This window comes from Crocodylus porosus, unplaced genomic scaffold, assembly GCF_001723895.1.
Source record: "Crocodylus porosus isolate Cpor-Errol unplaced genomic scaffold, CroPor_comp1, whole genome shotgun sequence".
Lineage (NCBI taxonomy): Eukaryota > Metazoa > Chordata > Crocodylia > Crocodylidae > Crocodylus > Crocodylus porosus.
Window position 1 is genome coordinate 1767924 of NW_017728939.1, and position 11635 is coordinate 1779558.

General features: G+C 52.5%; 1 protein-coding gene across 2 annotated transcripts in view; it reads right to left on the minus strand.

Annotated features, from left to right (window-relative positions):
* The window catches only part of STMN1 (stathmin 1), a 4136-nt gene extending 3823 nt beyond the window's left edge, over positions 1-313 (minus strand). The window contains exon 1 of one of the 2 annotated variants that reach the window (XM_019547646.1): positions 180-313. In XM_019547646.1, coding sequence (XP_019403191.1) covers positions 180-298 — 119 coding nt within the window. In that variant the 5' untranslated portion in view covers positions 299-313. The remainder of the gene's footprint in view (positions 1-179) is intronic. The other variant, XM_019547648.1, reaches the window with a different exon arrangement.
* Between the last annotated feature and the right edge of the window lie 11322 nt (positions 314-11635).

Genomic DNA, 11635 nt, shown 5'->3' on the forward strand with positions numbered 1-11635 from the left:
CCCCGCCCGCGAACAATGGCGAGGCTGTCACTGGAGCAGGGACGGGGAGGGGTCGGCCCCTCCCTCCACGGCAGCGGGGACAATGGGAGCCCCCCCGTTGTGTCCCCGACCCCCCCGGGGAAGGGGCAAGGGGAAGAGGCAGGGGGCAGGGTCCCTCCGCGCGCCGCGCCGCGCCGTACCGCGCCTCACCGCGCCCACCAGCTCCGTCCGCAGCGCCAGCCGTTCTCCGCTCCCGCCCGCCCCGCCGAGCACAAAAGCGCCAAACAAAGGCACGTGACCCGCCCCGCCCCGCCCCCATTGGCCGAGCGCGGCGGCACGTGCCGCTCTACTGGGGGGGACTGGGGGCCGGCCCCCTCCCCTCCCCCGCGCGAGGGGCCACGGACCCTCCCCCCTTACACCGGCGTGGCACACGAGCAGGTCTGTGACCCCAACTCTTTATTTCAGGACGTGACGGGGGGAATAACCCTCCCCCCCAAAAAAAGGTGTATATTGTACCAAAAAAAAACCCCTTGACAGTTTTGCACATGAAATCCTGCTTTACAAGAGGCGCATACTGTGACCAAAACCACAAAGCAGAGACGCCTGGGCTGATCTGACGGCTGTTTCCATGGAAACCGCATCCATCCCTCCATCCCTGCAGGCGGCGCAGGGGCCGGCCTGGCCAGGAGCCCGGTTTCGGCGGCGGCCCGAGGGCGTGTCGAGGGTCTGCGGCTGGGTGCCAGGACCCGGGACCAGGGCGCCCGTCTGGGGGCCGCACACTCGCCACGGCAGAGGGCAGCCGCCCAGGGGCCAACGGCACAAAACGACCCCTTATACCGAAGTCACCGGCAAGCGAAGGGATGGATGCGGGGCCGCGTGGGCCCGAGACCGAAAGCGATGCAACAACCCCCAACGCTGGGCCGCAAAATGATACCGTCGATTAGACCGACTGAGGCGCTGCAAAATAAAGATAGCAGAAAACATACGTATTGGCGATTTCTCGGTCGGCCTAAGCAAAGGTATTGTTTTGGAGCCAAGCGTTGGAGATTTTTGCATGTCGAGAGGCTGCCAAAGCACTTCTGCGATTGCCGCCCGGAAGCCGCGGCCACTGACTGCCCGTGCCGCAAACCGAAGTGGGCTGCGTTCGTTATCATTTATTTCTTGCTATCCATGTGCACTGAATGGCCGGCAGAGCGGTTTGATTTTAAAGCCCTTTCCTAACCACAGTGAGCTGGGGCGAGTCTCAGATTCGGACTTCCTGGGGTCGAGGGGGTTGTGTGTGATGTCACACTGTGACGTCCATGCGCTAATCCCCACCCTGCAGAGACATGTCGAAGCACCTGCTTCTGCCATAAAGAGAAAAGGGTTTAGATACCGCGTGGGGCTGGGTTCAGTGCCCACCAGCTAAACATCTCATCTCTTGACTGCTTTACAGACTGTAAAATATTTTTTTTGCAAAAATCTAGTTGGTCTAATAAAAGATATCACCCCTGCCATGAGTTCTGATTCCTTTTACATACCTTAAAGTACTTAAAAAGGTCCAAGTTTAACTGATCTTCCTTTGCAGATCATGTTTGAGGTTAAGATCCCGTGGGATAAGATAAGGGTGCTGGGTTGGGAGTCAGGAGATGTGGGTTTTTCCCTTGGCCATTTCACTCTTTGGGATGGAAACTGTCTTTTACTTTGTGGTGGTAGTGTTAGAGTGATGTAACCATGATGATCCAGAAAATGTGCAAGAGGCAAGGAAGTTTTAGATTATTTCTGGCAACTATACATTCGGTCCAATAAAAGATACGTTAGCTCAAGCTGCATCTGCTTCTTTCCCAGATCCAAGCAAAGGGTACCATATGCCTGAAAACTTGTCTAAGGTCTCTTCCAAACCTTGTCTTTCACGATATATACAGATTACACACACACACACACACACACACACACACACACACACAATAACCATCTTAAGTGGACCCTTATTCTGACTGGAGTTTCTGCACTCTGCAGTAATATAAAAGCAAAGAAATAATCAGCATATATTTCCAGGTGCTCATAGCTGTCTCTGTATTTAGGTTTGGGGGATTAAATATCTTCTTTTTAGTCTCTTATTTGAAGTGATTTTATTTTGGGAAAAGTTCATAAAAGCAGACTGTCAGGAATCCAGGTTGTAGCCATATTGGTTTAGGAGATTCCTGATTGCCAAAAAGCAGATTGGCATTAGGTGCCTGGGTTTTGTCAGCATTTCCCCCAGAGTGTATGAAAAGCTTTGGTTTAATTTACACCAGACAGTTCATCAAACTGAACACATTGTCCTTTTCCATCCAAAGTGCAATTGCCTTTAGCCACAGAATTCCTTGGTTACTGGGTTTCTGACATATAAGAAGAATCTTTCATTTTATTTCCAGCTGTCACGTGAAGTTTTGCACACTAGAATTGGAAATTTCTGTCTAACAGGTAAGTCATTGTTTCTGGTCATGATAAAGTCAGAACTTATGAGTGAATGGCACAGTTTAAACTTCTGACCAAATCAGTGAATGAATTTGTGCACACTGACAGGAGTCAGGGGCATTTGCAAGCCTACAGAAGTCAATCCAAGATGAGGAAAGATGTCTAAGCCCTTGTTTATCCTGAAGATAAAACCTGATTTCAGCAGCTGATGCCACTCTGTGCACCACTCACATCCCCCATATTCAGTCAAGTCGCAGCGTTTTTCATCTGATACAAAACTTTTGCAGTTTCTATCAAGGCACCTACAGCACGAACTGAACCCCAGCTGCTGATATCGGAGCCAATTTCCAGTCTGGGTGGGCTTCTCAAGTACGTTTGTACCCTCCCTGCTCTGACTTCCCTGAGAGCAGGCATATGTCTTTGATTTCAAGGAGAGTTGGGAGAGTTTAGCAATGAGCCCCCAGTGCGTGGTCAGTAATCACTCAATATATGAGCAGCTTGTCACTCCTTATCATGAAACGTCCCACTCCTGGCAGGATTGGGTTTTTTACTTTTCCACAAATTAACATGACACAAAAATCCTCCTGGGTCTAGATTTCCCAAGGTATTTAGGCCCCTAAAGACACAGGTGTACAGTGGGATTTCCAAGACCATCTAAGTATGTGAAATGCCTAAATCCCTCTGTGATCAATATGATGTGTAACCTCAGACTTCAGTTATTTTTGTCTCATCTTGCACATGGTTCATCCTCTTCACCTATTCAAGGTGTGGAGATTCATGGATGGTAAAAGTGCAGCGAGCACAGAGATGTTATGTTAGAAGCGGGGCATGGTCTGTCTTTGGGAGCATTTAGCATTTCTAATCCAAAGACCTTGAAACAAAGGAAATAAATAAAGAAATGGAGGCTCAGAGCATTCCAGTGACTTGACCAAGGGGACAAAACCAGTCAGGAGCAGAGCTGACCAAAAACAGCCAACCAAACAAAACGACCCAGGCATATTGGACAACGCCATCTCCCAAAATGCCTGAAAGTGTAAAAAAATGTGTTAGAATAACCACAGGTTTCTTACAGTGGGTTGCTACAGTGGGTTTTCTTATAAGTTTCAAGGTCTTATCCATAGGAATATTTGAACACGTGAATTCAGGACATGAAGGAATCATACTTAGCCTGAAGATTAAAGATTCTCTTCTGATGTGCTTATCAAAATGCCCCACAAAGGAGACTGACATAATTGGGTAACAACTCAGCCCACGGCAGCTCTTTCAACTTGCAAAAATACTTAATCGCCAGTAAGAACGTGCTTTCCGAATATCAAATTGCCAACTTTATAACGTCCGTGGTGGATGGACTGGCAGATATGTCTGTGATGCAAAGAATGTCTTCAGATGCCTTTGTAATTAATGTTAATGTCAAGTAGTTTCTACATCTGGATAGGTTAATAGAAGAAAGGTCTCTGCAATAGGATATTGTTGGTTTTAATAGAAACCCAGTGTATGCGTAATAGAAACTTTGTCTTGTCCCTGGGCAAACTGTTTAACCTTTCCATGCCTCAATTTATCTGGCTGCACAGAGGTAATAGCACTTGCCCGGGACAGCGTGCAAGGGTGCTCAGAACTAGTGTATAAACACGTGGAGATCTTTGGCTAGGATACTTTCAAATCCCAAATCATGTCTTAGATCAAGCAACTGAACGCATGGCTTGCCAAAGGCCGAGGTAAGCAAGGTACAGGTTCCAGGCTCAGCAAGAGCTCTTCAGTGGATGGAGGCTAAATCATCTGAAAATGACCCATTTCCTTACGTATAAATAGGTTGCTTCATTTTAGGTTAACCCTGGAACCATGACTACGACTCAGCAAAACACTTTGTCCAGGATTAGAAATCTGCCTTTGGAAAATACTCCTGGGCATGGCTGCAACTGCCTGAGCAGGAGACAAACAAGGAGTCCTGCTGGTTTCCATTCCCAGCTCAGCAAGTCTCATCTGCCTTTTGGATACGTCTGGGCTTTATTCCTTTAGAAACTGGAGCTGGTAACACCTAGCAGAGATGCTGCCGCTAAAGATATGGAAGCACAAATATAACAATGGCAGCTGATGTGGGCACTAAGACCCTGAAATTTCTGGTCCTTCCTCTCTTAAAAGAAAAAAAAAAATCACATGACAGATGTTGCTTAATGCAGTACTGGAAGGCATTTGGATGCTATGGTGATGAAGGCTATATAATAACCTATACAGAATAGCGGGAGTGAGGGAATAGTGCATTGAGGGTTTTGCTGAAAACACTTTGCTGCCTTTGCAACCACCTTAATGACCCTGAAATGGCCCCTGTTACAAAGGCGGCAGGGTAGGTGCGCACCTTCATAGACTAACTCAATCAGAGATGTATTGTATCGCATAAGCTTTTGTGCCTGAGCTTACTTCGTCAGAGCTTGGGCTCCCAAAAGCTTCTGCTACACATCTTCAGTTTAGTTAGTCTGTAAGGTGCGCATCTACACAGGCACAGGGGTCCCCCGCATCTGCCCTGCCTTCTGCCTTTCTTCAGACCAACGCCAACGGCCTTTCTCTCTCGTCAAGTCAGCGAATGCCAATTAGCGAGGGCGTTCTTCAGCCAGACGAGTACAGTCTCTTCGAACCAAATCCCACACGCTTCAGTCTGGGGTCTGCATTCGATCTCAGCAGGGGCTGGAGAACAACGACATTCGCTGCCCAACCTGTCGCAGACCCCCGGGGTGCCACGACTCAAACGTGTAAGACCGGGTCTACGTGGGATTCGACGTGGTCATGGGTCTTCTGGTTCCCCCAGCTCACAAGTGCTCGCCAGTGCACGGCTGGCATGGAGACCTCCCCAGAGGGTTCACGGAGTATGATGCGTGGAATCATAATCCAGGTCTCAGGCGCTATTAGAGGGCTTTGTATCAGCTTTCCACGCCCTGGCTAACTTTCCCCCCCTCGGTTCCCAGCCTGTGTGCAGGAATTCACATTTCCCATATGGAGTGCAGAGAAGGTTGCATTTTGAGGAAGGCCAGAAATAGCCAACTGCTTGCTGCAGGTTCAGAAATAACCGCGGTGCCTGTAGCTACATCTACCCAGTGCTCCCTAATAACCGAGGAGCTAGAAAGCGAGATGAAAGTCGGAGGGGGGAGTTTTTTGGAAGCCGACGCGAGACGCACTAATTAGATTCCAAGAGTGTCAGAGTCAGCCAGCTCATCTGGGACACAGTGCAAAGCAGATGACGTGATTTTGACAACGCAGAGAATAGCAACGCACACAGAAGCCATAAAATATTCAACAGAAAGAAGATTCCAGTAACACATTTGCTTTGGCACTCGGAGAAAGAAATGAACTGGAAAAAAAGAGGAAGAACTTGTGTGTAGCTCTAATTACTCCCCAGTTCCTAATTAATCCCTTGAATTCAAGGGACAGGTTCAGCTAGAGCAGCAACTCAGCAAAACCCCTGGTATTATGGATCCCTTGCTGGCATGGTTCAGTTAAGAATATTACCCTTTCAAGAGGGATGTGTCCCCTGTAAGTGTCCTGACAGGAGGACTACATAGATGGAAGCCCTCCGAAAGGCACATTGCTTGCGAGATCATTCAGGTTCTCAATCTGAAACCGTAGAAGAGGCTCCGCACCTAGCCTGCCTGCTACAATCAATGAAAACACACTCACGCCTTTGCTTATCAAAGCCATTTTACACACAAAACCGTTGGGCTGCCAATTGGCAGTGCCGTTTGCTTGTTTTAAATAAATATCAGCAATGGGATGAGCAGATTTACTTACAGCCCTGAAATTCCCAAATCGCTTCAGGGCAGACAGAGCAAGATCAGCCTTCACCAAAAGCATGAGATTTGTGAAAACAAATCTCTCGGACCTAAAAGCCATGTGCTGTAGCTGTGGGCTAATGCACCAGAACCCGAATTCATTCAAAGCATTTATCACTGTAATTAATAATTAATCCCTGCTTGAAGGCACACCTAGCAGCTCCATTTAAGGACCACTGTGCTAGGTGCTAGATACACGCAGGGGAGCAAACATGGTCCTTAGCTCAAAGAGTTAACGATCCAAGTGCATCTGCTAGCATCAGAGTACTACAAAATTTAAGCGGACGCTTGTCTATTTTTCCTAATCCAAACTAAACACCATTAATCATGGAAGCTACATTTCGTTTATTAAACGATACCTTCAAGCTTAATCCACGGAGGTGGTTTATATAGTATTTTATGCTTTCAGTCCATTAAAAAAACTCAGCATAGATATCTTCCCTTGGGTTTCAGACTGCTATAAAAGCCTTCCCTGTGATATTCTGAAAACAAAAGTTTGGCAATAACACATCCACATCTAAATGTGTTTATTGCCAAGTGTGATTGTTTCTGTATATTGGGCTGTGAAACGGTTAATGAACAATACACTACAGCTATTATTTAACCCCTCCTCCCCCAACAAATGTAATCTCGAGGAAGGACAAATGTCACGGTTGGAGTTCTTTTCCTAGCAAACATAGATCTCACATGCAATAAATAGCTGTTGTACATTCAGAAACAGCAGCACGAAAGGCATGTGCATGGTATTGCATAGCACAGAGGAAAGGCAAGTCTCCGCATTTTAATCCAAAATAGACCCGAGCCTACGAGAGCCACAGGGCTTTGTCCCTACTATACGTGTTTTGAGATAAAATGCAGACTTGCCTTGTAACAATCAAGCAGACACCAGGAACAATCAAGTAGACGCCAGTCCTGGGAACCGGAAAATGAATGTGCTCAGGTCTTGGCAGGACTGGGCCCTGAACGAGGGGCTTTGTTGTGTATCTGAAGGAGCATTTCTGTATGCCAAATACCATATTATATTATCTCATGTAGAATATGCTTAATGTATGCACATATAAATTAAACATATATATGCATGTGCAGTTGTGCATGAATAAATACAAAGGCTCTTCCAAATCCACAGCAAAGCCATCAGTGCTGGTATATATGTCCCCATCAGTCGAGGGCTCCCAGCCGGGGACCCCCGACACACGTCTCACAGCACAATGCCCCGGTCTGCTGCCTCGCTCGGCGGGTCCGAAACCCTGGGGCTCAGGAACCTGGTGCGACGCAGGGATGCCAGCCTGCTGCAGCCGAGACGAGCAGCCAGATGCCGCACGCCCAGGAGGCAGGTGTCTCTCGTGGCTGGAAAGCTGCCGGCCGGCCTGGGGTCCGAGGCTGCTGGGCTGGGCTGGTGCCATCTGATCTGCCAGAGGCAGGGCGGCAGTGCTGTCGCTGCCATCCCTCCTCCTCCTCCTCCTCCTGCAGCTGCTGCCTGTCTGTTTCTATGGCAACGGGGGGGCAAAGGTCGCATCCCCTGGGACCAGCGCCTAGGCCTGGCCCCACCCCGCACCCCCGTGCCGCTGTCCCCTGCCCAGCCCAGCCTGGGGGACCAGCAGCCCCGGCTGCTCCTGTCCAGCGCTGTCAGTCCCCGGCAGCAGATGGGCAGGAGCGGGTCGCCTGGCGAGCACGTGGCCATTAACAAATAAAACCTAATTAACTCCCCTGCCCTCCCCATCCTCGGCCTGCGATTTGGCAGCTCAGCCACTTAGAGGAATCGCCTGGCTGACCCAGCCCAAGCTGCTTTCGTCTGGGAATAACGTGCCGGCTGCATCTGTTCCTGGCCCCCTCCCCGCCCTCCCACGGACAGAGGGGCCCGGAGGAGAGCAAGGCCCAGCGCGCCCCTCCGCATCCCCGGTCACGCACGGAACCGAGCCTGCCGTTGCCTGGGAGCCGAGGCCTGGCTCTCGTCCCTACACGCGTGCAAGATGGCCAGCGTGTTGCGCGCAGGGACAGAGCAAGGCCCAGCCCCCGCTCTCGGAGAGGGCAGGACTGGGAAGGGGACTTGGGTGAATTTAACCCCCCTCAGCACTCGAGGCAGCGTGCTTCAGTGCACAGCCAGCCAGCCCGGGAGACTGCACCCCACCGCTGTTGCCACCCGCCGGCATCACTTCACTGCGCTTTCCCTCTGCTTCCCCTTCCCGCCCGGGCGCAGCAGTGACTCTCCATGTGGGTGCCGCAGCGCCGGGCGCGGCCCGGAGATCCTTTCAAAGCTGCCCCGGGCTGTGGCGCTAGTGCCGGGAGGACTAAGCCAGGATCAACTCAGAGATTTCAGACAGCGAGCCTGAGTGTCCAAGCCGCTCTGCCCCGGGGCGACCTGTCTTTGCAACAGAAGAAGCGATCTAGTATTTTTCTGTAGCCCCAAAACGAGTGAAAACTGAGAGCTGGCGTTTCCCACAGGGGACCTCCAGTCTAGCAAGAGGGCAAGTTCTCAACCTGCCGTCGCCCGTAAACGCGATGAGAGAGGAGCTGGCTCTTGCTGCGCGGGGAGCGCCGTCTCAGCCCGAGCCGCTGGATGCTGCTGTTAAGCTAATAAATGAGGAGGATCAGAAAAAGAAGCACACATTGTAGGATTAGTGCTGACTCGACAAACCTCACTGGCTCTCGGGAATCTAGCTTGAAGAGCTGCTAGATTTGGGCCTGAGCCTGGCGCCACGGAGCGAATCCGGCCTTTAGGAGCCCCCCTGCCGTTCTTGCCTCTGACTGAAACCGCCGGGGACTCAAGGAGCGGGATGGGACCCCGAGTCATCAAGCCCACCCCGCAGCGAGCATGATCTTAGCTCGCTGCCACCGCCTTGACGTGGCTGCTAGCACCCGCCGCCCGCAATGACTAGGATTTCAACTACCCGTTCAGGAGTCATCGGCACTGTACTGCTTAGAGCTGAGGGAGAGTCCCCCTCTCTAGCAATAGAAACCTGCCTTCTGTCCCCAGGGACCCCATGACACGGAGCGGGTGCAGCCCGTGAGAACTGGGATTTTTTTGCTATGAACGGTCACACATAAGAGCTGCCATTGACTGAGTCAGACCCTCGGGCCACCCTGCCCAGCGGCAGAGAGCGGATGCTGAAAGGGAGAGGGCGCTGGGTCCGACCGGGGATTTTTCCACCATTCCTCTCCCACTCGCAGCCTCCAGCATTTGGGGTCTAGGAAGGTCCGATTCAGAGGCCGTGCCCCTCACTCCCGTGCTCGATAGTGGCTGCCACACCTTTCCTCTACGAACGTGTCACAGGTATCAATGAGCTTGATTTTCCCCTTCCCTTCCCCATGGGCCGTGACTCTCCGCAGCGCCAGTTCTTTGATCCAAGTTATTTATATAAAGCAGTTCATAAGCCTCACTACAAAGAAAGTCTTTGGTTGTGCCCCAGGAAATTCTTTAAGGGCTGCTGGATCGTTTTTAATTGGGAGGCATACGGCTTCCCACCCTAGCCACACACCGTGACCCACGCAAATGGGTTTCTGTGCCTCCGCGGAGCCCCTCCGAGACAAGCTGGGGTCCTCGCAGGCCCAGATCAGGTTGCAGGGTCGGGGCCTCGGCCGCGTTTGCCGAACGCAGCCATCTGGGGGACTCCTCTCTCTTTAATAAAAAAAAAAGAACGAACTTGTTGGAAATTAAATAGCGGCTTTACCCTGCATCTCAGCTTCCTTTAATGGAAAGCAATAAAGGAGCCGTCAACTAAGCAAGCGCTGCTTTCAAAGACGGGGGATTCTGTGGCAGGCCCTGCCTGGGAAATACAGTGGCTAGGGCACGCGTGTGAATTCGACACGGCGTGGTCTGAGCCGCCCGGGGGGGCTTTGAACATCAAACCCTTTCCGGCTGGCCCAGCCCGCGCCGACACCGTCAGGCTCAGCCGCAACCTCCCAGAAGCAGCCGGGAGAAGCCTTTGAAGTGAAAGCAGGTTGGAGGCTGAAGTTGTTCTGCAAAGATAAGCTGGGGTTTAAATAAAAAAAACCCAACCCTGAACGTATGCCATTCCCAGGCGAGGGCTGTTCTAACCACAGCTGCGAGGGGAATATAAATAGGCACCTTCTTATTTTCAAAGCTGCTAGTTTGAATATTTAACCTCCCCCCCAAGATCTGAAATGCTCAGCTGTGTCCTGAAGCTGCGAGCATCGCGCCGCAGAAGCTGCCTTTGTCCTCCCCCCCACACCCGTTCTGTTCTCGCGCCGCCGAGGCTCGGCCCCTCGCAGGCCCGCAGACGGGATCGGGATCGGGCCCTTGGGCTGCGTGGCCTGCACCGCACCAAACCCAAGGACCCGGTCCTGCTTCTCCCGCTACGGCTAACTTAAACCGCCTTTGGATGGGGCCCGGCGCGAACACCTGCACGGAGAAGGGGCAAAGCCAGAGCTGAACTGGACGATCCGATTCCCCCCTGCAAATCCCTGGGAGTCCGTCAGCACAACAGGCACGGCCCCCGCCCCTCGCTGCCTGCGTGCGACTGGGTCCGAAGGCTGAGGTGGCAGCGTGTCAGACAAATCGACGCCTTTGGGGATTTTCAGTGGCTCGGGCAGGGTGGAATTGGCCCACGCTCTGGTGCCAGAGCTGTCTTAGGCATCTGATAGGTGGGGCGGGCCACGGCTGGTGTAAGATGGCTTGTGGCCACGCCTGGCAGCGAGCCAGAGCTGATGACCACGCAGCGGCGGGTGAGAAATGACGCAGTGGGTCCCGATTTGCTCCTTCTAGGGTGGGCACCTACTGCACACAGAGCATTACCGTGGCAGAGGAGGCTGTGCTCGCAAGCGGTGCCTCCAGGCGCAGGCTAAGACCCCCTCGCAGGCCGGAGTAGAGCCAGGCGGATGCATGGTGCCCACCCCGCAGATACACAGCGGGGTGGGTGCAGCTGCTCCAACACCTCTCACTAGCATTCAACTCAGAGCACAGCTGCACACAACGGTTTCACTATGAGCTCACGCCTACCAGCAGCCGCCGGGCAAAGCGCTGCAGGGGGAGTAAACCCCCTGCCTTGCACACGAGGGGAAACGGAGGCCCAGAAAAGTTTGCGCGTGGCTGTTGGCGTGTGTATGGCAACGTGGGGGATTGGGGCTGTGCCCATGTGGGGCAGGGCTGGCCCCGTCGGGAGGGTGTAGAGGCACATTCAGCCCTGTTTTGCAGTGATATGTAGGGAAGCAAATGCAAAGGCGGCGTCCAGGCCCCATTCTGCCCCCCTGCCCCCACCTGGGAGAAGAGCAGTTCTCCCCATCACCACCCTTCCCTCTTCCCCCTTCCCCACCTGGCAGCACTTCCCAACCCCCAGCTACAACCCTCTTGCATACCCCCCATGCCACGTGTCACCCAGCCGGGCCCCCCACCTGTCCCACCCCTCTGGGACTTGCAGCCGGCTAGAGCAGCCCTTGGGGGC